This window comes from Pseudopipra pipra, chromosome 14 (assembly GCF_036250125.1).
Source record: "Pseudopipra pipra isolate bDixPip1 chromosome 14, bDixPip1.hap1, whole genome shotgun sequence".
NCBI lineage: Eukaryota > Metazoa > Chordata > Aves > Passeriformes > Pipridae > Pseudopipra > Pseudopipra pipra.
In genome coordinates this window covers 1622860-1646334 of record NC_087562.1, presented here as the reverse complement: position 1 = coordinate 1646334, position 23475 = coordinate 1622860, and the positions used below count along the sequence as shown (strand labels likewise).

The 23475-nt window shown below is 55.3% G+C and overlaps 2 protein-coding genes and 1 long non-coding RNA gene across 6 annotated transcripts; 1 reads left to right on the top strand and 2 right to left on the bottom strand.

Moving 5' to 3' along the window:
• The first annotated feature begins 135 nt into the window (after positions 1-135).
• Positions 136-15433, top strand: COG4 (component of oligomeric golgi complex 4). Its single transcript, XM_064670686.1, has 19 exons — positions 136-316; positions 817-899; positions 1592-1706; positions 2507-2681; positions 3284-3477; positions 3949-4054; positions 5133-5290; positions 5850-5908; positions 7325-7458; positions 7973-8091; positions 8450-8616; positions 9253-9418; positions 10911-10973; positions 11429-11545; positions 13089-13181; positions 13488-13571; positions 13900-14001; positions 14349-14477; positions 14707-15433. The coding sequence occupies exons 1-19, from the start codon at positions 170-172 to the stop codon at positions 14839-14841; spliced, it is 2346 nt and encodes a 781-aa protein (XP_064526756.1). The 5' UTR covers positions 136-169; the 3' UTR covers positions 14842-15433.
• LOC135421880 (uncharacterized) lies at positions 653-9282 on the bottom strand. Its single transcript, XR_010434240.1, has 3 exons — positions 9145-9282; positions 5617-8807; positions 653-4470 (listed from the first exon to the last, which is right to left on the bottom strand). It is a non-coding gene; the product is annotated as an uncharacterized LOC135421880 (long non-coding RNA).
• Positions 15434-15677: 244 nt separating the features above from the next.
• Positions 15678-23356, bottom strand: FCSK (fucose kinase). Of its 4 annotated transcripts, XM_064670677.1 has the most exons (23): positions 23252-23355; positions 23000-23157; positions 22864-22914; positions 22652-22777; positions 22448-22520; positions 22078-22175; positions 21857-21937; positions 21648-21767; positions 21338-21479; positions 20873-21000; positions 20669-20770; positions 20050-20220; positions 19909-19976; positions 19377-19747; positions 18937-19147; positions 18675-18841; positions 18342-18569; positions 18067-18210; positions 17811-17930; positions 17550-17737; positions 17252-17351; positions 16482-16705; positions 15678-16283 (listed from the first exon to the last, which is right to left on the bottom strand). In XM_064670677.1, exons 1-23 carry the CDS (start codon positions 23322-23324, stop codon positions 16167-16169), a joined length of 3261 nt encoding a protein of 1086 aa, XP_064526747.1. In that variant the 5' UTR covers positions 23325-23355; the 3' UTR covers positions 15678-16166. The 4 variants fall into 4 exon arrangements, with proteins under 4 accessions (XP_064526747.1, XP_064526745.1, XP_064526746.1 ...); XM_064670675.1 differs by having other exon boundaries at positions 21338-21767; XM_064670676.1 differs by having other exon boundaries at positions 20669-20767; positions 21338-21767.
• Positions 23357-23475: the final 119 nt, after the last annotated feature.

The window sequence follows — 23475 nt, the reverse complement described above, 5'->3', positions numbered from 1 at the left end:
CCAAAAAAGAAAAAAACACCTCAGCCGCCTCGAGGCGCAGAACAAACACCAGGGGAGCGTCACCCCCAGCGCTGCCGGGCGGAGCCGTGCGGTTGCCAGCGCTCAGGCACTGCTGAGGTCAGCCCCGGCGGGCCTGGCTGCGGTGCCGGCCGTGTCACTGAGTCCCAAGATGGCGGCGGCCACGGCGCCGGGCGCGAAGGCGCCGCGGGGGGAGACCGGCGGCCCCGCCGCCTCCGCGCTCTCCATGGAACGCATCCAGTCGCTGACCGAGCTGGCGGACCTGGAGGCCGCCTACAGCCGGCTGTGTGAGGAGGAGGTGCGTGAGGCGGCAATCGGCGGGGGCGCCGCGGAGGTGTTCGCTGCTGCAGCCCGCTCCGTGACAGGGAGAGCGAGTGACTCGCTGTCACGGCTCCCTTAGTTGTCTGGATCCTTTCCAGAGGTGTTTAATACGAGCTCGGCCGTCCCCGGCGCGCGGACGGCGTCGCCTCCGCGGGTCTGATGTCCCTGGATCGCGAGTAGCCTGGAGATTCCGGGGCCTCGTGCATTGAAAACTCGGCCAGAGGAGGAGTTTGTGGGTTATCTGGCTTAAAAATTGTGTGATGAGGTTCCCATAACCGATGTTTTAAATGTCAAAAATATAAAGATATACCTGTTTAAAATGAGAGATCAGGAAGGATTTATTTGTCACTTGAGTTCTGGGAAGCACTAATGCCTTTCTAGCTCCGTGTCCTTGACTTGGACATAGGGTCTGTGATAAATTGCTGGCCTGGGCAGAGCGGAAGCCACACAAGGATTTCTTTGTCCTTTTTTTTCCAGAAAGTTGTGCAGGAAGAGCTGGATGCCCTTCTGGAACAGCAAAGCACTATAGGGAACAAGATGGTTGCTCTTCAGCGCATGGGGTTAGTGCTCCCCACTCTCTCCCCTTCCTTCTCCTCACTGCACGACCTGAACATTCCTTTCAGCGTTGTAGAGGAACATTCTCAGGAAACATCAGGCTTTACATCAGTTTGCGGCAGGGAACAGCAGTTGAATCCTCATCCCCAGGGCCCCAGTCTTCTCAGCAGCACTGACAGAGGGGACTGCTGTGCTGTCACACAGACTGACCTGTTTTGGTGTAGGCTGGGTGGGTTTTGAAGGTCTCACCCCAGAGGTTGCCAGTTTTCAGCACCAATGCTTGGATCAGATGTCTTGTGTCAGGTGATGAAGTATTACTGCCTCTTCGTGGTGAGCTTGTGCAGGCAGTCTGGAAAGACATCCATGTGGAAAGTCATCCTCAGTGGCCTCGTGCCTGGTAAAAACTCAGAGCACAATTTTACAGCCTTCATCTTTCCCTTCAGAAGTGGAGACTGCCATAAAGCCCCAGTGGCTCATCCATGCCCTGTCCGATAGCAAGACACAGTCAGTCTGTGCAGCCCCTTCCAGAGCAATCAGTCTGTCCCATTCTGCTGCATTGCCCCTGGGGGAAGGGCGTGGAATGGGAGGGAGTGTTGTGCCAGGAGCAGTGGTGTCTGCAGGAATAACCGTCCCGCTGTCGCACACCGTCCGACTGCTCAGTGCCTGCACCTCATGTTCAGTTCCCTTGTGTTCCCAGCCCTAATCTGCAGCTGATCGAGGGGGATGCCCAGCAGTTGGCAGGAATGATCACCTTCACCTGTAACCTGGCTGAGAATGTCAGCAGCAAAGTCCGACAGCTCGACCTTGCCAAGGTAACTGGGTGGAGGGGGTTTGGGACTGAGCACCACCAAACCATGTTCTGTGTGCTCACAGCACAACAGAGATGTGCTCTTTTCTCTACTGGGCAGGAAACTGCTTTGTTCTTTATTTAGCAGGATCTTTCCGGGCTCCTGGATATTCTACAGTATAAGAGTAAATATCATAGAATCCCAGAATGGTTTGGGTTGGAAGGGACCTTAAAGCCCATCATGTTCCAACCACCCCTGCCATGGGCAGCGACACCTTTCACTAGACCAGGTTGCTTAGAGCCCCATCCAACCTGGCCTGGAACACTTCCAGGGATGCTGCCCCAGCATCCCCTTCTGTCCATGCAGCTCCTGGTACAATATCCTGGATAAGGTGGGGGCAGCCTTCACTGACACCCTTGTCAAGCACTGAGGACAGTGGAGATGGTCACTGTCACCCAACCTGGTCAGGAATCTGGGCTGTTCTCTTCCTTGTCCAGAGGCAGGCTGAGAGGTGTCGATCCCAGCACTCAGCACTGCTGCACAAATCAAACCAGACAACCTGTGGTTGTCTCTCTGGTCTGTGCCTGTTTGTTGTAGCAGAGCTGAGCTCAGCCTCAGTTTTGACAAATGCTGTTCCTCTTGCAGAGCCGTTGGTTTTATGACTTTTTAAGTAGTGTGGGGTTTCTGCTTACGTAGTTGTTTATTGTGTAGAGAAGTATTGCTTCAGTCTCTTCCTTTTTTCCCCCCCCACAGTCTTCTCCTCACACTTCCCTCTCCCTGGTCCGTCCCGCAGCAGGAAGCTTTACTGGGTGCCTTTCTTGCAGAACCGCCTCTATCAGGCCATTCAGAGAGCTGATGACATCCTTGACCTGAAGTTCTGCATGGATGGAGTTCAAACAGCCCTGAGGAATGAAGACTATGAACAAGCAGCAGCTCATATCCATCGCTATCTGTCTCTGGACAAGTCAGTCATTGAGCTCAGTCGTCAGGGCAAGGAAGGTGAGCTCTGCTCATGAGGAGAAGCTGATAACTCACCCTTCCAGTAGCACATAACTAGAGAGTGCATGATTTCCCATGGCAGATAGCCCAATAGACAAAGCAGAAGATCTAGTTCTGGCCAAAGTTCTTTGTATGTTATAGACTGACTTTGAGGCGAAGTGTTGTTAAGTTGGAATTAACATCAATTGAAAGAAGAGTTCCTGGCACACAGCTTTAATAGTATTTCAGGTGCTAACTAAGCAAAGGACAAAATGTTCAGGTCAAAAGAAGTGAGGGAGAAGGCCCTGTCAGGGAGAACTGTTGCAGTGTTACAGTGAGCTACCAAGCAGAGCAAATGGAAATCAAGGAGTAATTTACCAGATCCTTAGAAGGAATGTCCTGGTGGATGTGTTCTCATCTTCCATGGAAAACCACAACATTAGCTGTGTGTACATCACACACCTACCTGTCTTTCTTTGCCTAGAGAAATTCCAGTGTGTTTTCTGCCTTCTCAGCCTAGAGCTGCACAGTGTTGGTCTCTCCCCTGAGGAAAAAAGTATCTCTGGATACAGCACTAACATTGTGCTGTCACTTTTCCCTTTCTTTTCTGTCCTTTTGTCCAGGAGGCATAATTGATGCCAACCTGAAGCTCCTGCAGGAGGCAGAGCAGCGCCTGAAGACAATTGTCACAGAGAAGTTCGACACAGCCATGAAGCAGGGAGACCTGCCCCAGGTGGAACGGTTCTTCAAGATCTTTCCCCTGCTGGGCTTACACGAAGAGGGGCTGAGCAAGTTCTCTGAGTACCTCTGCAAGCAGGTAACAGGGTCTGTGAAACTGCTGTGGCCTGTCTGGTCATCCAGGGGAAAGCAAAACTCAGTCTCTGTCAATGGATGTCGTGGAAAGAGGTTTTGGCTGGGGCTTGTTAATCTTAGAAACCAGCACTGGCCTCAGTTCATCTCTCTCCTTGCATTTTGTGTCCTGGGATGGGCTTTCTGGTGTCTGAGTACAGATCCTGGGGGCTGTTCGGCTTCTCCTTCTGTGTCTTGCTCTCTGCACTTGCTTAAAGCTCATACAATGAGCCTGGAAAGAGAAGAACAAGTTTCTGTCTTTTCTCAACCCTTGAGTTTTCCACAAAAGAGGAAAGGATCCCTGTTCAAAGCAGGAACAACAGCAATAGCTCTTGCAATGGGAAGGCCAGTGAAAGCTGGATAGGGCAAGGACAGGGGACCATCGTGGGGATGAAGAATACCTTTGGGTGTTCAGCTGACTGGTCCTGTTGTCATGCAGGTGGCCAGCAAAGCAGAAGAGAACCTGCAGCTGGTGATGGGGACAGACATGAGTGACCGTCGAGCTGCTGTCATCTTTGCAGACACCCTGACACTCCTCTTCGAAGGTAATCTTCCTTCCCTCTTTCCTGATGGATTAAAAATAGTCCCTGGTGAGATCGTCCATGAATTTAAATGTTTTTAATTTTGGCTCACAAAATGTCTCATTCCCCATTGAGCTGCAGACGTGTCACACTCGAGGGACAGGGACAACACCAGCAGGATTTATTCCAGCCAGGAGAGGGCATCACAATAAGCAAGTTTTCCTACCTACAGCTTGCACAGGCACGAAGTGGATTTGCAAAGGATTTGTTGGGTTCCTCCAGGAATCAGACTCTTCCCGTTCTCTGCATCCTCAAAACGTATGGGTGTTCCCTGGAGGTTTCTTCAGACTTCCAGCTCTCCAGACAAACAAATCAGATCCCTTAAGGCTGAGCAGCTGTTGGTGCCTCCAGGCCTGGCTGTTCAAGAAGCAGCATGGGAGCTTGAAAGCAGGGAGAGAAGGGAATATGAATGCTCTGTGGGAATGTAGCCAAAGACAGTAATTGAGATTCTGTGACGATTAACCATCTTCTCTATGAAGTCTGCTCTAATTCCAGGCTGCACCACTGCCAAGTCACTCTCCTAGCCTGGCACCCTTAGAGCTTTCTTGGCAGTAGCATTAAAAGAGGGGGAGTGTTGCTAAGTCTTGGAGTAGAGAGTTTGTGAGAAGAAAGCAATATTGTAGAGAGACCTCCTTGGAGATGAGCTTTTCCTCCACGGAGTTCTCGCCTTTACTAATGTTTGCTCTCTGTGTGCCCAAGAGCTATCCCTAGGCTGATCTTTCCCAGCACTGCTCTCCTGTAACTTGGTGGGTGCTGAGAGCTCACATTGTGTTTGGGTGGCACTCATGCCCCCTGTCAGGTTTAGCTTGTGTAGCTTTCTCCTGGGAAAGCTTCGTACCTTGTTTGCTGGGAGGGCAGCTGGCACACATGGCATAGCAGGAGCTCTCTTTGGGGAGAGAGAATTGGCTTCTACTCCAGGAGACTTGCACTGCAGTGATTACAGTAAACAGTGGAGAGGATGGTCCGGTCTGTGGACCTGGGTAGCTCTGCTGTGCTCTGGGAACTCCTGGTAGAGTCTCTTTTGCTTCCCCTCTCCCCACAGGAATTGCTCGCATTGTGGAGACCCATCAGCCCATCGTGGAGACCTACTATGGGCCAGGGAGGCTCTACACCCTCATCAAGCACCTGCAAGTGGAATGTGACCGGCAAGTGGAGAAGGTGGTGGACAAGTTCATAAAGGAGAGGGACTATCATAGGCAGGTAAGAGCAGCGTGACACTGGCTGGTGCAGCCAACTGCAGCATCTATCCAGCTCTGTGGGGCTCCCACTGTCACAGAGGCAGCAAAGTTTGACCTGTGTATTAAAAGAAACCTTGCTTTACTCCATATTTATGATGATGGCTAAAGGGGTTCAGCCTGTAGCTGTTCCTTCTGCTGCAGAGAAGGACTCATTGGGAGTGTGGTAAAGGCACCCTGGGCACAGGATTCTTTGCTGTGCAGGTCTGTAGGGTGCTTTCAGCACACCTTCCCCACTGTTTTGTTCCTGCTGAGATGCAGGGCTGCTGTAGCTGCCTCATGGTCACATACCTTGGTGCCTCTGCTGGAGTCCCCTCCCATTGTCCTCCCTGGCAGGACGAGCTCTTCCTTGGAGGAGGAGGTGAACTGATGCAGTTCCCTTCTCTGGCAGTGCTTCCTGCAAAGCATTCCTATCACCCCCAGTGAGTAAGCACTTCCTTGGGCTACAGCACGAAAAGCAGCTGGTAACTCCAAGTCATCAGCAAAGACTGATGACTCTCTCTTTTTTTTTTTTGTGATTGCAGTTCCAGCAAGTCCAGAACAGCATGATGAGAAGTTCTTCTGCAGAGAAGATTGAACCAAGGTACAAAGAAGAAGTCTTTATGCGCTCTAACCTTTCACTCTTGAGCTGTTATTAACACTACTTAGCATTTAGATAACTCCCAGTCTTCCAGAGGTTTTGTGGCTACTAACACATAAAATCCAATTGTTAGGTGCCCTTCTCTGCCCTTTCATAAAGGCAGCTTCTGACTTGGGGCTTTATTTTGCTTAGTCATTACTTTTAAGCCTCAGCACTGCTGGAGGGCTGGCAGTATCACTGCACATGAAGGACTGAGACTTCAGTTGCCTGTGCCCACTGCTCTTTGATGGCCACAGTACAGTCCCCGAAACCCACAAAATGGAGCAGCTCCCTGGGCAGATAATTTGTGACAGAATCAGGAATAAATCTGGGTTTTATTTAACCTGTACTGCTGCTGCAGCAGCTCTGAAACATGGGTTTCTTGCTGATGAACCACAATGCTTTCAATTTCCCTACTTTTCTTATCTTAAATATTTACACAACCCATTTGAAAGTGCATCCAGCCCTTCTGGCACTGCCTGACTTATAAACATGCCTTGAAAGAAGACTTAGGTTCCTCAAGCAAGATCTGTGTGAGCCTGCATAACTAATTGTTTCAGTGGTAATATAAAGATGTACTTACTGTTTGCTCTGAGTAACCATCCCAGGTTTTCTGACCTTTTGCTTTTTCATCTCTAAAATAAAGATAATGTTTCCTTGTCCCACAGTTGGGTTGTGAGGCTTTGAGCAGGATTTGTAAAATTCTTTTGTGCACACTGATGAAAAAGCTGCTGATGTGACAGTCTTTCTTTTTTTTCATGGTCATGTCTGATGTGACCACAGCATTCTGCACATTGTCACGTGCTTTTTTGGTCTCACATTTCCTGAGCTGTTGAGCTTAATCAGATTCTTCATCATGTTCAGAGAAACAGATGGATCTGTGCACAAAAGCACACATGAGGAGATGGCAGGGACCAAGCATTTCTAGCACTGGCTGCTTGGGGCTCACAGAATTGTAGCAAAACTGAGGTAGGAAAGGACTGAGGAAGGTCTCTAGTCCAACCTTCCACTCAAAGCAGGGCTCATTTTGAAGTTGTAGCAGATTGCTTAGAGTCTTGCAGTCCTTACCACTGTGATTTTAATGTGGATGTCCTCACAGCTATGAGGGAAAAAGAGGGGGAGCATCGCTAACTCTTGGAGCAAAGAAGAAAGCAGTATTGTAGAGATCCCCCTTTGGAAATGATTTTTTGGGGACATTTTGATTGTGTGTGCATTCTTTGCACAATTATTCTGCTGAGCTCTGCCACTCGAAGGCACAGATGGAAAGGGGCAGTATTGGTCTTGCAATGAGAGAACAGAAAACACACTACCTGGCTGAATTAAATTAGTGCCTCTCCTTTTGTAGTGTTGCTACCTCGGTTCTTGCTCTGTTCCTTCCAGGGAGCTTGACCCCATTTTAACAGAAGTCACCCTGATGAACGCCCGCAGTGAGCTCTACTTGAGGTTCATCAAGAGACGAATAGTGGCTGATTTTGAGGTGGGAGATGCCACGGCCTCAGAGGAGGTAAAGCAAGGTAACACCTTGAACACCAGGACTTGCAGGCTCTCTGTTCATTGGAGCCAGAAATGGAGATATCTCTGAGGCAGTGGCAGAGCAGAGTGACACAGGATCTGCAAAGATGCTTTGGGAGCACGCTGTGGAAGAGGACTGTGTAGCTTGACCTCTCCAAACCTGTTTTCAGCACTGGTTGTTCCCTCTAGTGGAGAAACCAGCATTAGGAATGACTGTAGAGTATAACAAACAAGAGAGGGAGGGACATTTGGTCACTGCAGGCACAAATCCTAAAGGTGGAGGCCACAGGGAACACAGGCTCGGGGTTTTGGTACTCTGTGGAGCTCTGGAAATCACTTTTGTCACCTGCAAAATTCAGCTCAGCAATTTCAGCTCCACAGTTGAGGCCTGTGATTTCTTCCAGATTGGGCTTGGCAGGTGTGTGTCCATTGGGTGCCCATCAGAGAGGTAGCAAGGGGACTTGGTGGAACTGCTTTCTGCCATTTGGTCCCTGCTGATGGTTCTCTCTTCTGTAGAGCATCAAAAATATCTGGACAAGCTCCTCAACAACTGTCTGCTGAGCTGCACCATGCAAGAGCTCATTGGCTACTACATCACCATGGAGGAATACTTCATGAGGGAGACTGTCAACAAGGTAGGGCTCTGACTGAAACTCTGATGGTTCTCTGTGTGTGCTCCCCAGTCCTCTGCTGAGCATCCCACGGGAGGGATGCGAGTACATGGCAGGTCTGCAGTTGTTGGGAAGCCTTTTGTTTCCCTTGGCCTTGAAAAGCAAGTGGTTGGTTCTGAACTTTGGCTCCAGATATACCCGTGGGTATCTTCCTGAGACAGATCTTCCAGGTCTGTGGGCTCCTGAAAACTGAGTGCCAGCCCACACAGGGTACAGTCCCACTGAGGGTGAAGGGGGCAGACCAAGTTTGGTCTCACAGCACTGCTCTGAGAGGGCACCATCACTCACTGGGCTCGGGGCTCTGAGACAGCTTTCTTTGCAGGCTGTTGCCATGGACAGCTACGAGAAGGGCCAGCTCACCTCCAGCATGGTGGATGACGTGTTTTATATAGTGAAGAAGTGCATTGGGCGTGCTCTGTCCAGCTCCAGCATAGACTGTCTCTGTGCCATGATCAACCACTCCACCACTGAGCTGGAGTCTGACTTCAGGTAATGCCAGTACACCAGGTTTGTTGTAACGTGCCTGCACCTCACGTTCTTCAGACAGTGTTTGCTGTCAGGTGGTGTTCCTTGTGTTCTTCACCTTTGAACCTCTGATTTGTCATGCTTGCAGGAAGCAGTGGCAGGTGGGCTGTGGGAAGCTGGAGCTGGGCATCTTTTCTCACAGTAGTGGTGATCACCTGTAGGACAAACAGGAAAAGGAATCTCATGGCCCAAAATCCCTAGGAGACCGAGTCACCACATAGCATTGGGGTGCTACTCTGCTTGATGGTACATGACCACCCCTAGTGTTCTCTGGGTTCCTTAGTGACTCAGACTTCGGGTGAGCCTGCAGAAATTGTCCTGCTGTTTTTCATCCCAACATGGGAGTGGGGAACTGACTGAAGACTGCAAGGATCTGCAGGCAGGATATTAGGAAAAGCTCAGAATCTGTGTGGTTATGTTTTTCTTTCAGCCTTTAGATGCTGGCAGGAGATATTTGCCAGTCCTCTTTTGTCCCTGCAAAGTTCCACTTACCTTGTCCAAGTCCCAGCTCAGACAGAACAGTCCCCTGTCACAGAGCACAGTTCTGTTGTCGCCTGCAGTTATTTGCTCTAAGCCCTGGTATGTTCTGCTTGCCCATAGGGAGGTTCTGTACAACAAGCTGAAGCAGGGCTTTCCAGCCACGACCTTCCAGGACTTCCAGAGAGGGGTGACCAGTGCTGTGAACATCATGCACAGCAGCCTCCAGCAGGGCAAGTTCGACACCAAAGGCATTGAAAGCACCGACGAGGCCAAGCAGTCCTTTCTGGTGGGTTTGGTGGCTGTTCTGGTGTGGAATGAGTTGGGGTGGAGGGAAAGGCAATGGGGAGCTCTTGGGAACAGCATTGATGTGACTGTGGTGTCCAGAGAATCTGAAAACCTGTTCAGGTATGGTGGGTGGCCTGACTTTGGATGTTGGTAGATGCTTCTACCTCACCTCATGTTTGTAGGGCTTCCACACCAAGTCACAAGTGTGATACCATGAGTGTCTCTTGGGCTGCTGCAGTGATGGTTCCTTCTGGGCTGGGGAAGAGTCTGAGCTCTTTAGAGGTGTCCATCAATCCTGTTCTTCACAGGCTCTGCACAAAGGTGGTGGGGGAGCATCTCATCCACACCTTCCTCCAGATAAAAAGGTTTCCTGGCCCAAGCTCAGGGCTCCTGCACTTTCACTTAGCATGTTGGAGAGTTTCCATTAGAGCAGGGTTGTTTGCTCTGCTGGGCCTGCAAGATCCTCCTGTTGCCTTCTAACAGCAGTACTGCAGCTCCCTGTGTGCTTGAGCAGGCCAGAACGTGGCAGGGAGCATTAGAGACCCCTCAGAGAGCGTGTGAAGGGCCATCACTCCTGTCTTCTGCAGCATAACACATCCTTCCCCATGGTGGGATGCTGTATAGGCCTTGCCTTGTGGAAAAGACCTCACTGGGAGAACATCTCTGGCTCTGCCCTCTCAGGGTTTGAGCAGACCTGTGGGCAGGGACTGAGAGCACTGGAGAGGGGCTGGCTCACCTTGGCTCATCTCCTTCTCTGTAAGTTGCTGTGAACAGCCAGCACTGAAGAGATTCCTTGGAACTTTCAGTGTACAAGGAGAGAAGGCAACAAAGGGAGCAGGAGGGACTGAACTCTTCCATTTCATTGAATTCTTGGTTACAGGTGTCTGCATTTCTTGAAGCAAAGGGCTCAGAATGTCAGTTCTCCCACTGAATTTCCTCATTCATCTGTCACCTTGCCTCATTTCCCTGTCTGCACAAAGCCCAGCCTTATACTGACATTTAGTTCAGCTTCAGCAGGTAGAGAACAGTCTGTTCAGGGGAGAACAGACACTTACCTGGCAGGAGGGCTGCTGATTCCTGCATAGTTACCTGTGCTTTCCTGCCTCCCCTCCTGCTCCAGACACAGCATATAAACCATTGCCCTCAGCCACTCTGGCTCTGTTCTTCATGACACTTAACATTAAGCTGGGGGTACACCATGGCTTCCACCAGTCACCCACAAGTCAGGCTTCACTGCAGCATCGTGGACAGAATGATGAGAAAAAGGCATAAACTGTCTCAAACTCTGTGCTAGCTGCAGGTTCTGTAGTTTGGCTTCATGCAGCTTGGTGAACCTGCAACGCTCGGATCTCACAGTAGCAACTCTGTCCCTTAAATATTTACATTTCAGCCTGTACTGCTGGCAGGGCGTGGAGTAAACATATGGATTTGAGGCTGAGGTGCTGAGAAATTCCAGTGGATTCTACTTGGGTTTGTTTTGATTTTTTCCTCAGGTGACCTTAAACAACGTGGAAGTCTGCAGTGAAAACATCATGACCCTAAAGAAGACGTTGGAGGTGCGGTCTGTGTTCTTCACTGGTTTTTTTCCTAAATCAAATTTGTAATATCCTCCCTTGGTGGGGGTCAGGTAAACCATCTGGACTTTGATATGCCCAAATTCCTGAGGCCTTTGCCCTCCAGCCTTAGGAAAGCAATACTGAGCTGGCAGAGCAACTTCCAGCTGATGGCAGCAGCCGGAGATACCATTTCCTCCAGCCTGACCAACCTGGTGCAGGAATAAAATGCACATCATGGAGAGGCTGTGGTTCTCTGGTGCTAGGCTAGACAGCCCCTGGCCTCCTTTCCTGCTCTCCCTCTCTCTCCCCAGCTGGAGCCAGCTGCCTGTGCCTTTGCAGGGGCAGGAGCTGTCCTAGCCCACGGGCTGGTGGGCAGCCAGAGCTCAGCAACACGAGGGGGTAGAAACTGCCCAGGTTATTAATTTGCAACTTGCTCACGGTTCTCTTCCCTGCAGAGTGATTGCAGCAAACTGCTCAGCCAAGGCTTTGGGGGTGAGCAGGCACAGGCCAAGATTGAGAGCTGCCTGTCAGACATGGCTGCTGTCTCCAACAAATTCCGTGACCTGCTGCAGGTGAGTGCCTGGAGGAGTTGCTGCTGGCCCCCAACACTGGCTGCTGGTGTCTTCAGGGAGAACTCAAGCAGGAGTCAGGTCAGCCCAGGACCTGACCCCAGGAGTGCTGGGTAGGGGTGCAGTCAGCTTTGAGGCGTGGGAGCAGCCACAGCCCGTTTGCACAGCTGCACCAGCTGGCGACTGCAGAAAAGCACTGGAAGCAGCTGCAGAGCCAGAAGGAATGTTGCTCCATTTGTCTTCACTCAGCACGGAGTTGTAGTTGGTTCAGCACTTTCAGGAGAAGAAATATTAATAGCATTTCCATCTCCTCCATTCTCCCTTGTGGCACAGCACATTGTCAAGTTGTCCACAGCCTCACTAAGTAACGCTGAAGACAGGCAGTTGGTAGAAAAGAGCTGCTCTTTTCTCAGGTTTCTCCTCCTTCCCCAAATGGAAATACTCCTCGGCATGGAGTCTGGCTAAATCCAGTCTCCTGTGGCATCCTGGGGCCTCTTGTCCTAAAATTTCACAGTGGTCTCTGGCAGGAAGACCTAGTAACTCCTGTGGAAAGAAACCAAGCAAAAAGAGTATTTTCAGCCAGGTTTGCCTTTGTTCTTCACAGAGAGGCCAGGCTATTTTTCATTTGGCTTTGCAGTTCAGGGCAGCCAGATGTCTTCAGAGCAGCATTGCCAGAAAACCCTCTTGGTGCTTGTGGTCTGTATCAAAACCAAAGAGCTTGTCAGTAGGGAGTAAAACTCTCCAGACTAGCTCTAGTGCAGTGTTAAAACTGGCTGCAACACAATCAAGAGGCTGAGCAGCAAATTCCTGCACTGTATGAATCACACACACATTGAATTTGCCTTGGAAAAGGGCAATTGCCAGCAGGGCCTGCTCACAAATGCCAGTTTTAGTGAAAAACTTCCATCAAATGCCAGGCAGTATCAGTACCTGCATAGTTTCATGCTGGGTGAGCTTACTGAGCCAAAGGGGGGTGTCTGAGAGGAGAGGCCTTTGAGAGCTCTTGAGCATCACAACGGACAGAGGAGGCTTTGCTGACAACCTGCTGCTCAGGGGAGATGGCGTGTTGCTGGGGTTATGATTAATGCAGGGAACTCACTGTGGGTACAGCTTTTATCCTCCTTTTAGCTTCTCCTACTGAGCTAGGCTGCACTGGAGGTGGGAGGCATCAGCTGAGTGCAATCACATTGACCTGGCTGGTGCTGAGTGGAAAAGCTGGAGTTTGTGGCCTTTCCTGTGTACCTCACTCCTGCCAGGAAACCTCTGTAGCTGTGCAGGATGGGCTGGGGGAAGCAAGAGCCCTTCAGAGCAGGCTGCAAGTCAGCACAAAAGCAGCTTCTGGGCCAACATCCTTCCTCTTCTTGTTGTGGTGTCCTCAGAGCCTGCCAGCACTGGAAAAGTGTGGGATTTGGGACTTCTGAGTTCAGGTTCTTGTGCAAGTCTGTGGGTTGGTTTCCCCAGCTTGCAGTGAGGATGGAAGCATCAACACATCCTAGCTGTAAAGGTTTTGTGCCTCACTGTCCTCTCCTCTTGCTGTCCCCCTCAGGAAGGTCTCAGTGAGCTGAACAGCACAGCCATCAAGCCCCAGGTGAAGCCCTGGATCAACCTGTTCCTCTCTGTCTCCCACAACATCGAGGAGGTAAGGCTCAGTGTTCTCTGCTTCCAGCTGTACCTGGGCATTCTTCATCCTCTGCTCAGCAGCACAGTCAGAGCAATGCATTCATTCTCCTCAGTTACCTGCTGTTTCCTTGGCACAGAGCAACAGTAAAATACCCAGATCTTCCTCTGCAGCTGAGCCTGGAAAGGGACATTTGGCTAGAGAGGAGCTTGAGAAAACGGAAAGGGTGCAGAGCTGCTCCAGGAGGAGCAACCCTTCCTGTCCTCTGGGCTGTTGGCTGCAGTTCACTTCAGGCCACATAAACAACCTTTTGCATTTCACTGTCAGGAGGAGTTCAGCGACTATGAGGCCAACGACCCCTGGGTCCAGCAGTTCATCGTCAATCTGGAACAGCAGATGACAGAGTTCAAGGTGAGAGAGGAAGGGAGGGAGGTGGCAGCCTGCCAGGTTTTAGCCAGACCTCCACGTGGCACCTCCCAGCTCCTCCCCTGCTCAGGGGAATGGCAGGCAGAGATGTCCTCCAGTGCCTTGCAGGGCTTTTAGGGGTCCAATCACCCCCTTCTCCTGCAATTCTCAAAGCCTGCTTGCAGCCCCCATGTGCCTGGATCACTTCTGTGGCGCTCTCCACTTGACAAGCCTGCAAGTGATGGGTCGTTATTTGAAAGCTCTCCTAGGCTTGGGGTTTGGGGACCTCTGCTCAGTTTTTCTTGACAAGAATGACACAGGTTTCTGCTTCCAGGCTGGACTGTCTCCAGTGATTTACGATACCCTCACTGGTCTTACAACCAGTCTCATAGCCATTGAACTGGAGAAAGTGCTGCTCAAATCCACTTTTAGCAGGGTAAGCAAAACACCCCTCTACCCTGTAAAGGGATGGGGCAGGTCAGAGGCAAATGTTACCCACAAAAAAGCTCTGCAACCACCAGTGGCCAACTCAGGGACATCCTGTATTACCACCCACAAGGAGAAAGTGTGTTATGTGATAGGCCTGAGAAAAGCTGGCACCAATAAGGGGGGGTGGCTTTAATGGTGGGTTTAAGCATAAGCCATTTTAAGCTGCAGTAAATGGTCTAACTGGAACCCTCCTGCTCAGAGACCTCCCCCTGCTACTCTATGACTTTTAACTGTGTCTTTGGCACAACCCCTGGGCCTGCTTGGAGAGGTAACAGAGCTCCCTCGTGCCCACAGCTCGGCGGTCTGCAGTTCGACAAGGAGCTGAGGTCTCTCATAGCCTATCTCACCACAGTCACCACCTGGACTATCCGCGACAAGTTCGCCCGTCTTTCCCAGATGGCCACCATCCTCAACCTGGAAAGGGTGAGCTGCACTTGGTCTGCTTTTACTGGGGGATTGTGGGAGCCCCAGCTGGACTCCACGTGGCTTTACTGATCATCCAGGTGTCGTCACACCTCCAGGGCGTGGGGAAGCTGGAGAAGTTGCCCCGTGCCTGATGGGTGCTCGCCCGCGGGGTTAGTGGCAGAGTTTGAACTCACCTGTGCGGGTGGTCTGTGCTGAGTCGTCTCCTACAGGTCCCTTCTTTTTCCAGGTGACAGAGATCCTGGATTACTGGGGCCCGAACTCGGGCCCACTGACCTGGCGCCTGACGCCGGCCGAGGTGCGGCAGGTCCTGGCTCTGCGCATCGACTTCCGCAGCGAGGACATCAAGCGGCTGCGCCTGTAGTCGGTCGGTGCTTGTGCCAGCACCACACTCGAGGGAACGGCAGGAAAGCTGCAGCCCCGAGGCCTGCCTGGGCCCTGCCCTGGCTGGCTGCTACACAGCATGGGGGTGGGGTGATATCTGCCCTTCCACTCACATTCCTTGGAGCAAAGGGCTTTCCTGGGCCTGGCAAGAAGAGCTGACACCCCTTTGTGGGAGCAGAAACAAGGCAGCATAGGAATCTTTCTCAGAACACAGGCTAGTGCCAGCTCCTAACTCCCTGCACTCTGCTCCCTGTGGGAGGCCACAGGACAGGACACTTGGGGGCTGCTGTGGCCCAAAGATGGGTCTGCAGAGCTCTGCCTGTGCAGCTGCTGCAGTCACGTGCCCTCTGTGCCCCCAGTTTAAGGGTCAGCTACTGGAGTCACAAATCCTGAGCCCTGGTTCTCTCCTGGTGGTGGTGCGGACTGTTCTGCTGAAGGGAAAAGGAGTGATTTCCTTGGGAAGGTACTTGAAAAATCACTAGAAAGCCTCTGTGGGAAGCAGGGCTGTCCCTGTTGGCTCGCTGTGCCCTGTACAGCTACTCTGTAAATAAACCTCACCTGGCTGAGCTGCAGTCTCGGGTGGTGTGTGCATCCGTAGGGTCTGGAGCGAGCTGGAGAGATGCTGGACAAGAGCTCTGCTCCATTTCTCCTCTTCTACCCTTGCCAGGGTATCCAGAGGATCTTCCTGCCCTGCCTGGTGCTGTCCCCATCACTTAGGGCTGTGGAGGGCAATGACCAGCCCTGCATGCAGGTTCTGCCATTCCCACCCATGCATTGCTGGGCTCTTGCTTGGGACAGAGAGGCACAAACACCTGCTGGGAACAAGCTCTTTTATTCAGACTGACTGCAGGAATTAGTAGCTTGCTTTCATTATTCACTATATCAACACTGAAATAGTCCCTCAGGACAGGAGAGGGTCTTGATTCCACATCCAGGTGCATCCTTGGTGCAGGAGCACTGTGTGCTGAACAGGCAGTGTGGGTCCCTGCTGCTGGAAGAGAAGGAAGGTTCCTGCTAGAGGCAGCATCACAAATGCTAGTCTTTTCCCTTTGGAGAACCATAAAAACTGGAGTGAAACTGTAAAATCAGTCTGGAGGCCCTTGCAAACTGTCCTTCCAGCAAGGCCATCCTCCAGGGAGAATTGTGCCTGCCCAGCTCATCACAGCTTCTCCAGCCTCTGTGGCTTTTGGGGCAAGAAGCAGCACAAAAAGGCCATATCAAGACCTAAGGCACCTGCTGGAGCTGCCCCTAAAGCAGTGAGGATTTCCTGTGTATCTGCCAGGAACTGGCCAGGGCTGAAGGCCTTCACACAGCCCTGTCCTCTCCAGGGTGAGCACCATCCTTTGTATCACATCCCACAACCTCCACGGAGAAACCACCTGTGTCCACCTCGATGCTGTGGATGCTGAAGTTGCCCAGCCCCTAGAAAAATAAAGAGTCACTGGCTGGGACAGGAGCCAGCAAGGGACCTGTTCTCACCTCCGAGGTCCCAGGGAGGGCACTGGGACAACCAGCCATCACATCCCACGCGCGGTAGGGCGAGATGCTCCTCGTGCTCTCTTACATAAAGCTCCTGCAAACTGCCCGTGACAGGGAACCTCCCGGGAGCTCACACCTCACCTCAGTGCCAGTGAGGATCTGCTGCAAAGCCTCTCTTTGCCGCGGGGCTTTGGTTAGGACGTAAAGGAAGCCACCACCGCCGGCCCCGGCCAAGCACTGCCCGTGGACGTGGGGCCGGAGGGTGTCCATCATGTGCCCCACGGCCAGCGGCTCACACCCAGGGGCCATGACCTTCTTCTGCTGCCAGTAGCGGTCCAGACACTTGCCAATGAGTGGCAGGTCACCTGCAGGGAAGGGGAGATTGCAAATTACTTGTCTCTGCTTCTCGCCCGAAGGGCACAAACCTGTCTCTGCCTCTCCTGCTCAGCACAAGCTAAATTCTGCCTTCTCCTCTCCCCAGTTCCTCCCAGCTCTGCCTGCCGAGCAGGCAACCCCAGCCCTGTCATGTTGCTGTTTATTTTTAATCCTCCACAGGGGGAGGATTTGCTTGCTTTAATGCTCTGGCTTCCTCTCCACAGCATCCCAGCAGCCAAGTGAACCCGCTGCATGGGCCAAGAATGGCCCTCAGCCCTGTCAGCAATGGCTCACAGAAAATCAGCCAGATACAGCATGTCTAACCCTCTCTTCCTCAAAAATCTTTGTTCAAGCCTGAATTTTGGGGCGTTGCCTGGCGAGGGTGTGTCTGGGGGAGGATTTGAGACTTTTCCAGCTGCAAGAGCCTGCACCCATCAGCCTTTGCCCCCTCCAGGACTGCACAGCCTCTCCCCAGGAAGTTTGTGTTCCTTCAGCTGTTAAAAGGGCTGGCTTGGCACAGGGAAGGGGATTCACACCTTGCCTCAAGGCCTGGGCACACTCCTCAGCGTTGCTCACCAGTGCATCAGTGTTTTGCACGATGGAGGGCAGCCTGGCGTACCAGTTCCTCACCACGTCCTGCAAGAGGCCAGAATGTCCCTGTCACCATCCCCCTGGCTTCGGCAGCACCTGGGGACGTAATGCTGCACCCACAGCCTTGGGTGTCAGCTCCCACTGGGGTGGCAAAGCTCTGCACCAGTGAAGGGGACAGGCACCAAAGGCCACAGGGGGAGCAGAGGCCAGAGCCTGTGACACCCAGGGGCACCCAGGCATTACCTGGAGCAGGTTGCGGGCCAGGCGAGTCTTCCCCGTGTACACCAGCAGCAAGTGATCACTGAGGGTCTGGATAAAACCATCAGGCACCAGGATCTGCTCCACTTCCACCCTGAGGGGCAACTGGGCCTTCGACCTTCCGATTTTGATGCCAGGGACGAGCCCACCAACCTGGTCCTGCCAACCACCACCTGCAGGGCAGAGAGTCCTCAGCCACCACTGGGACACCCACTCCGTGGGCCAGCTGCTCCCCCAGCCCACTACCTGTCGTGAGCCTCTGCTCCAGGTGCAGCACGGCGTGGATGAGGGACTCGGTGCTGGCAGCCTTCCCAGCCGCCCGGTACAGCGATGCCATCACCGCTCCCGCCAGGATGCTGCTGGTGCCTGCAGGGAGCACAGGCAGGGCAGTGAGGCACTGTGTGTGCCTAAGGGTGGGGAGCGGCAAGGGGGATGCCCCATCCTGGTGCTGGCAACTCTCTGGTGCAGGAGGGACTGCCCAGCCCTTTCCTTGCAGACTTACCCAGGCCAGACCCGTGGGGCAGCTTGGACCAGGTGTGCACTTCGAAGCCACTCCCAAAACTCTCCATCAGCTGGACCCGCAAGGGTTTCTGTGAGGGGAACTGCACGACCTGGGTGCAGATGAAGGCAGCTTTGAGCAAGGCTCCTGAAAACAAGAGGAGGTAAAGCTGATGCCTGCTGTGCTACCTGCTCCCTCATCCCATTGTCCCCAAAAACCCTGGCACCAAGAGGCCATGGCAGGTGCAGAGCTGGGCTGTGCAGGTGGGGACACCTCACCTGGTGCATGTGGCTGGCAGTAATCCTGTAGGTGCTCCAGCTCCTGGCACACCAGCTCTGTCACCGCCTGGCTCGGTGGGGCCCCGCTGAGGCTGACGAGGCGCAGCTCCGGCGCGGGGATGCGCCGCACCCGGGCACCGATGGGCTGGCACCCGTCCACCAGCACCGCCACGTCCACCACGGCCCCCCCGTGCTCGTAGGTGATGGGGGGGGTGTCACTCCAGCCACCTGGAGCCAAGGCTCAGCATCAGCCCCCTCAGGGCACCCCGACTCCTTTTTCCCCAGCACCACAGGGGTGAGACACGGATCATCTGACTGGGGGGATGCACTCACCGGAGAGGTCCAGGCGGGCCGGACAAGCCACCTGCACCCAGTGCCCCAAGGGTGGCAGCTCTGACTGCCCCACGGTGACAAACTGGCACGAGGACATCACCGCCTGCCGGACCAGGATTTGCTCGGCCCCCTCGTAATGCCGAGCCGCTCTCACCAGCAGAGCCGGCCTGGGATGAGAGGGGTGCTGAGCCCACTGCCACGTCTCCATGACTGCACTGGTGCCTGGGGCAGGGCAGCTGCTGCTTGTCAGCCCCAGCCTCACCGGCTCATCCATTTCTGCCGCTCGGCAGCCAGCTCCCGGACACCGCTGGCAATGTCCCCGCGCTCCAGGCACCCAAAAGCCGAGGCCCACTCCCTGTTGGCAGCAGGGCCGCTCCGCAAGCCCCCTTCCCCTCGTGCCATGCAGCCCAGGACCTCGGCGATGCAGGCGAGCGCTCGTGCGGCAACACCAGCGTCACCGGCCGTGGAGGCAACTAGAAAATAGAATTAAAGGAGGCTGCAGGTCACCCCAAACCAGCCCGCTTCTGCCATAAGCCAGCTCCAGGGGAGCGAGACTCAGATGGCTTGTGCCCACGCAGGCTTGTTGGATGCCCTGTGGGTGCACCCCTATGGGTTCCTGCAATAGGTGTGGTCACTGAAGGAGGCGGGGAGCACCAAACGGTCTAGATAGCCAGAGATGCAGCTCGTGTGAGTCCAGCTTACCTTCATCCAGCGTGCCCAGCACAGCCTCATGGTAGCCCTCGTGGACGGCACTACGGGCCAATGGCAGGAGGCTGCTGTCCTGGTGCCCCAGCAGCACCCGCTGCACCTTGCGCTGGCCCTGCAGGAAGAAAAGGGCCTGGCGGGTGCCCAGCTCGGCCGCCGTGTCCAGGCAGGGCAGCAGCTCCTGCCAGGACATGCGCCAGGCCGTCCGCCAGCGTGCCAGCCGCTCACCCGCCCCCCCGGCCGGGGCCAGCAGCCACAGCACGTCCTGCAGCCCCAGCGCCTGGCAGGCGTGCAGCACCGGGAACAGCCGCGCGCTCAGCAGGCAGCGGCTCCTCCGCGGCGTCTCGGCGTCCCAAAGGTCCCCTTCCCTGATGGAGGGAGAGCCCATCAGCACTGCCCTGCGGCTCGAGAACACCTTCCAGGAGGGGAGCAGGGATTAAGGATGGGTAGGGGTGGCTGTGACACCTCCCACTGCAGCTATCCCCACGGGAGCTGGGTCTCCCGTCCCATCCTGGCACACGGCACCTACCGTATGCCAGTGCGTTGGAAGAACTCAGGCCAGGGCACGTTCAGGTAGGTGGCCTCTTCCACAGGGCTCTGCAGGGGCACAGAGGGGCCGGTTACACCTTGGCTTTGAGGGGAGCCTCGTGCCCCCTCGCCGTCCCCGCACCTGCCAGTCGTCGAGGCGGCCGGTGAGAGTGAACACGCGGCAGGGCAGGTCACGCAGCCGGACGTGGTGGCCCTGCAGGACAATGTCACGCAGGGGACAGCCCCGCAGGGCTGGGGAGGAGTCTGCGTCGAGGCCCGAGAGGAGGCAGCCAGGACCGATCTCCAGGGGACCCTGAGGAAGAGGCAGCAGAGCATGGAGTGGCATGGCTTGCCCCCAAACCAGAGCCAAATCCTGATCTTGGAAAGAGACAACCACCCCGGGAGATAAGCTGGAGCCAGCGTGAGGCAGGTGGCAGAAGGATATAATTTGCTTCGTCACAGGGCTGTGAGGACATGAACTACAGAAATTCAAGTCAGGTGACAGCCTCCAGGGCTCTCAGCCATAACTGAGCCCTCAAGGAGAGAGTCTGCCCTCATCCCCAGGGAGGAACAGCCCAGAGGTGACAGCCTTCTCCCCTTGGTTGTGGAGGTTGACAGCCACCAGCCAAAAGGCAGCCCTGAAGAGGAAGGGGACCCCAAATCTCACAGCTGTGGCTCCCCTATCCTAGCCAGCACCACATCACCCTACTGCCCTTTCAGTGCACTGGGAGCTCAGGGTCATTCCCCCCATAGTCACGTACCTGGAGGTGACAGTGCTGGATGACACTGCCAGCTGCCAGCCCCACAGCTCCTTCCAGCAGGCAGTTGGTGACCGAAGAGCCATCCTCCAGGAGACAGGGCTGCTGCCGAGGGCACAGAGGCATGTGGGACCAGGAGCCAGGCACACAGCCCAGAGCAACCCCCAGAAAACCTGCATGAGCAAGGCTGGGGGTAGAAGCACATACATCCACATGGGAATGGGCTGTCTTGCAGAAGTGGAGGTGACTGGCAGAGCCAGGCAGGAGAGTCAGGCTGCGGATGTGGTCACTTGCAGAGGTGGTCATGTAGTCGTAGGACGCATCAGGGATGCAGGCTGGGGGAGGCAGGAGAGATTTCAGCATGCCAGCAAACAATGTGGGTGTGTTTGACACCCCCATGAGCCCAGGACAGGCTGAACATCCCCAGCTGAAGGGGTGGGGAGAGAAGATCTAGGGACCTGCAGTTGTGGGGAAACACAGAGAGCTGCCAGGCCCTGACCACCCCATCTTTCCATACACAGGGGAAGAGAGCCCAGGGATGGATCACATCACACACACCACAGCACTGAATCACAGAATGGCTGGGGTTGGAAGGGATATTAAAGATCATCTAGTTTCACCCACATGGCAGGGACACCTTCCACTAGAAGGTGGAAGGAAGCACTCACTCACCCATGCTAAGAGGGAAGCCACGGAGAGCTGTCCACAGCACGGAGCGGGCGCTCCTCACGCTGGCATCGCTGCCACCCTTCACAAAATCCTCCTCTGTCATCCCCCCTGCCATGCTCAGCACGATGTCAAAAAAGAGGGAGAGCTGGGAGAGAAGGGACTTGTCAGGTGCAGCCACCCTACTACTGGATGCTCCCTCCCACCATTTCTCCCATCCAAATCTGGCGCTGTGGGTGCAAATAGACCCTACAGAGATGCACAGAAGAGGCACCCATGTGGCAAGAGGTCCCATCCCCCATGGAGGGACTGTCACCTGGATGGGAGGTGCCCCTGAGTCCAGCCCCATGTAGGTACAGGCATCCAGAGGAGGGATGACGTGGGTGGCCAGAAGCTGCTCAGCAGCATCCGAGGAGAAGAAAACAATCCCACAGACCTGTCAGGGCATGGCAGGGCTGAGGCTGCAGCTGTGGTGACACAAGGGATGGTGCTGGCAGGGTCACCAATGCCCAGGTCATGCTGTACCAGTGGGACGGTGCCATCAGGCCCTGCACACTGCTGGATCCGGGCCTCTGTGCCTTTGTAGATGATGTCACGCACCAGTCCCTGTGAGTGAGACCACCCCAATGAGCTCCTCAGGGAGCCCCAAGCCAAGCAGCCACAGCTGTGCTGGGACTGCAGCAGCCAAGGGATGAAGGGGTGGAGACCTCCAAGGAGTGTCCCTTGAAGGGTGAGCTGCCACCAACCTGCTCATCGGTGAGGTAGACCCCGTGGTTCCTGGCATACACTGGGCTCCCGGGCACCGCAATCACTCTGACGCCCTGGAAGCCATCCCAGCTGATCCCTGGGGAGGAGGACAGAGACCAGTGCCCACTGGGGCAGTGCACGTACCCACACTGGGCACAGCTGCCTGAAAACTGGGCCCACAGCAGAGGAGGTGACATCACCATCCAGCCTGGGCCACCTTACAGGTGCTGCCGACCACACACGGGACAGGAATGCTCGAGCACCCACACCCTCGTGGAAGCACAGTGCACGCTGAACCAGCTGTGCTGCTGGCTCAGAACCCTGTCCCAGGCAAAGCAGGAGCTGGAAGCAAGGCTAGCATTCACTGACCTGGTGCCGAGGGCACGGTGAGGAGCATGTCGGTGCTGCAGACCCAGACGCCGGGCGGGGAGCCCACACAGAGCTGCTGAGAGAAGGGCCACGTGCCCAGGGATGGCAGGGAAGGAGCCCGGCCCTCGCGGGGCACCCAGCACCCCTGCCACCATTTTGGGAGCTGAACCCACCCCCAGGGCCCCTTCCCCAGGCCACACAGACCCGGTGTGTCACGGTCCACAGCAGGCTGTCCAGGTTGCAGACCAGCGCCTCGGCCGGGGCGCCGGGCTCCTCCGCGGGCAGGCAGGTGAAGGCGCGGCCGCAGTCGTCGAAGGAGAAGTCGCGGCCCTGGTGGGACGGAGAACGTGGCGGGGTCAGCGGGAGGGAGCGGGTGCAACGCGGGGTCCCACGCCAGGCTGCAGGTCGGCTCTCACCATGTGCAGGATGAGGATGCGGGCGTCCCTCAGCACGTCAGCGGTCACCACCTGGCAGGGGACAGTCGGGACAGTCGGCGGGGACGGCTCAGACACTCCCCTCCCTTCCAGCCCCCCCGAGGCTGCCAGCCCTCACCGTGCAGCCGGCGCGGGCGCTGAGGTGCTCGGCCGCCACCAGCAAGGCGTTCAGGGTGGCACCGCCGCTGCCCAGGCGGGCCCAGGGGTCCTCCACGGCCAGGAGCAGCGCGGGGGGGCGCGGGCCCAGGGCGCCCCGCAGCCGCCGCACCTCCAGCTCTGCCAAGCGAGAGCGGGCGCCGCTGAGAGCCGGTCCCCGCCGCCCCGCCGCGGCGGGAAGGGAGGGAGGGAGGGCGCCCGCCCCGCCGCTTGCCTCGCTGCAGGGCGGACACGGCGCCCTGGCCGCGCCGGCAGGTGAGGAGGAGAGCGCTCCACTCCGCAGCCATGACCACCGCCGCCCCCACCCCGCCGCTGCAGGGCCTCTGGGAGCTTTAGTCCAGCCCCCGCTGCCGCTGAGGGGCGCTGGGCGAGGAGGGACTACAACTCCCAGCGTGCGCTGCGCGGCCGGGCACGGGCCACTTAAAGGCACAGCGCACT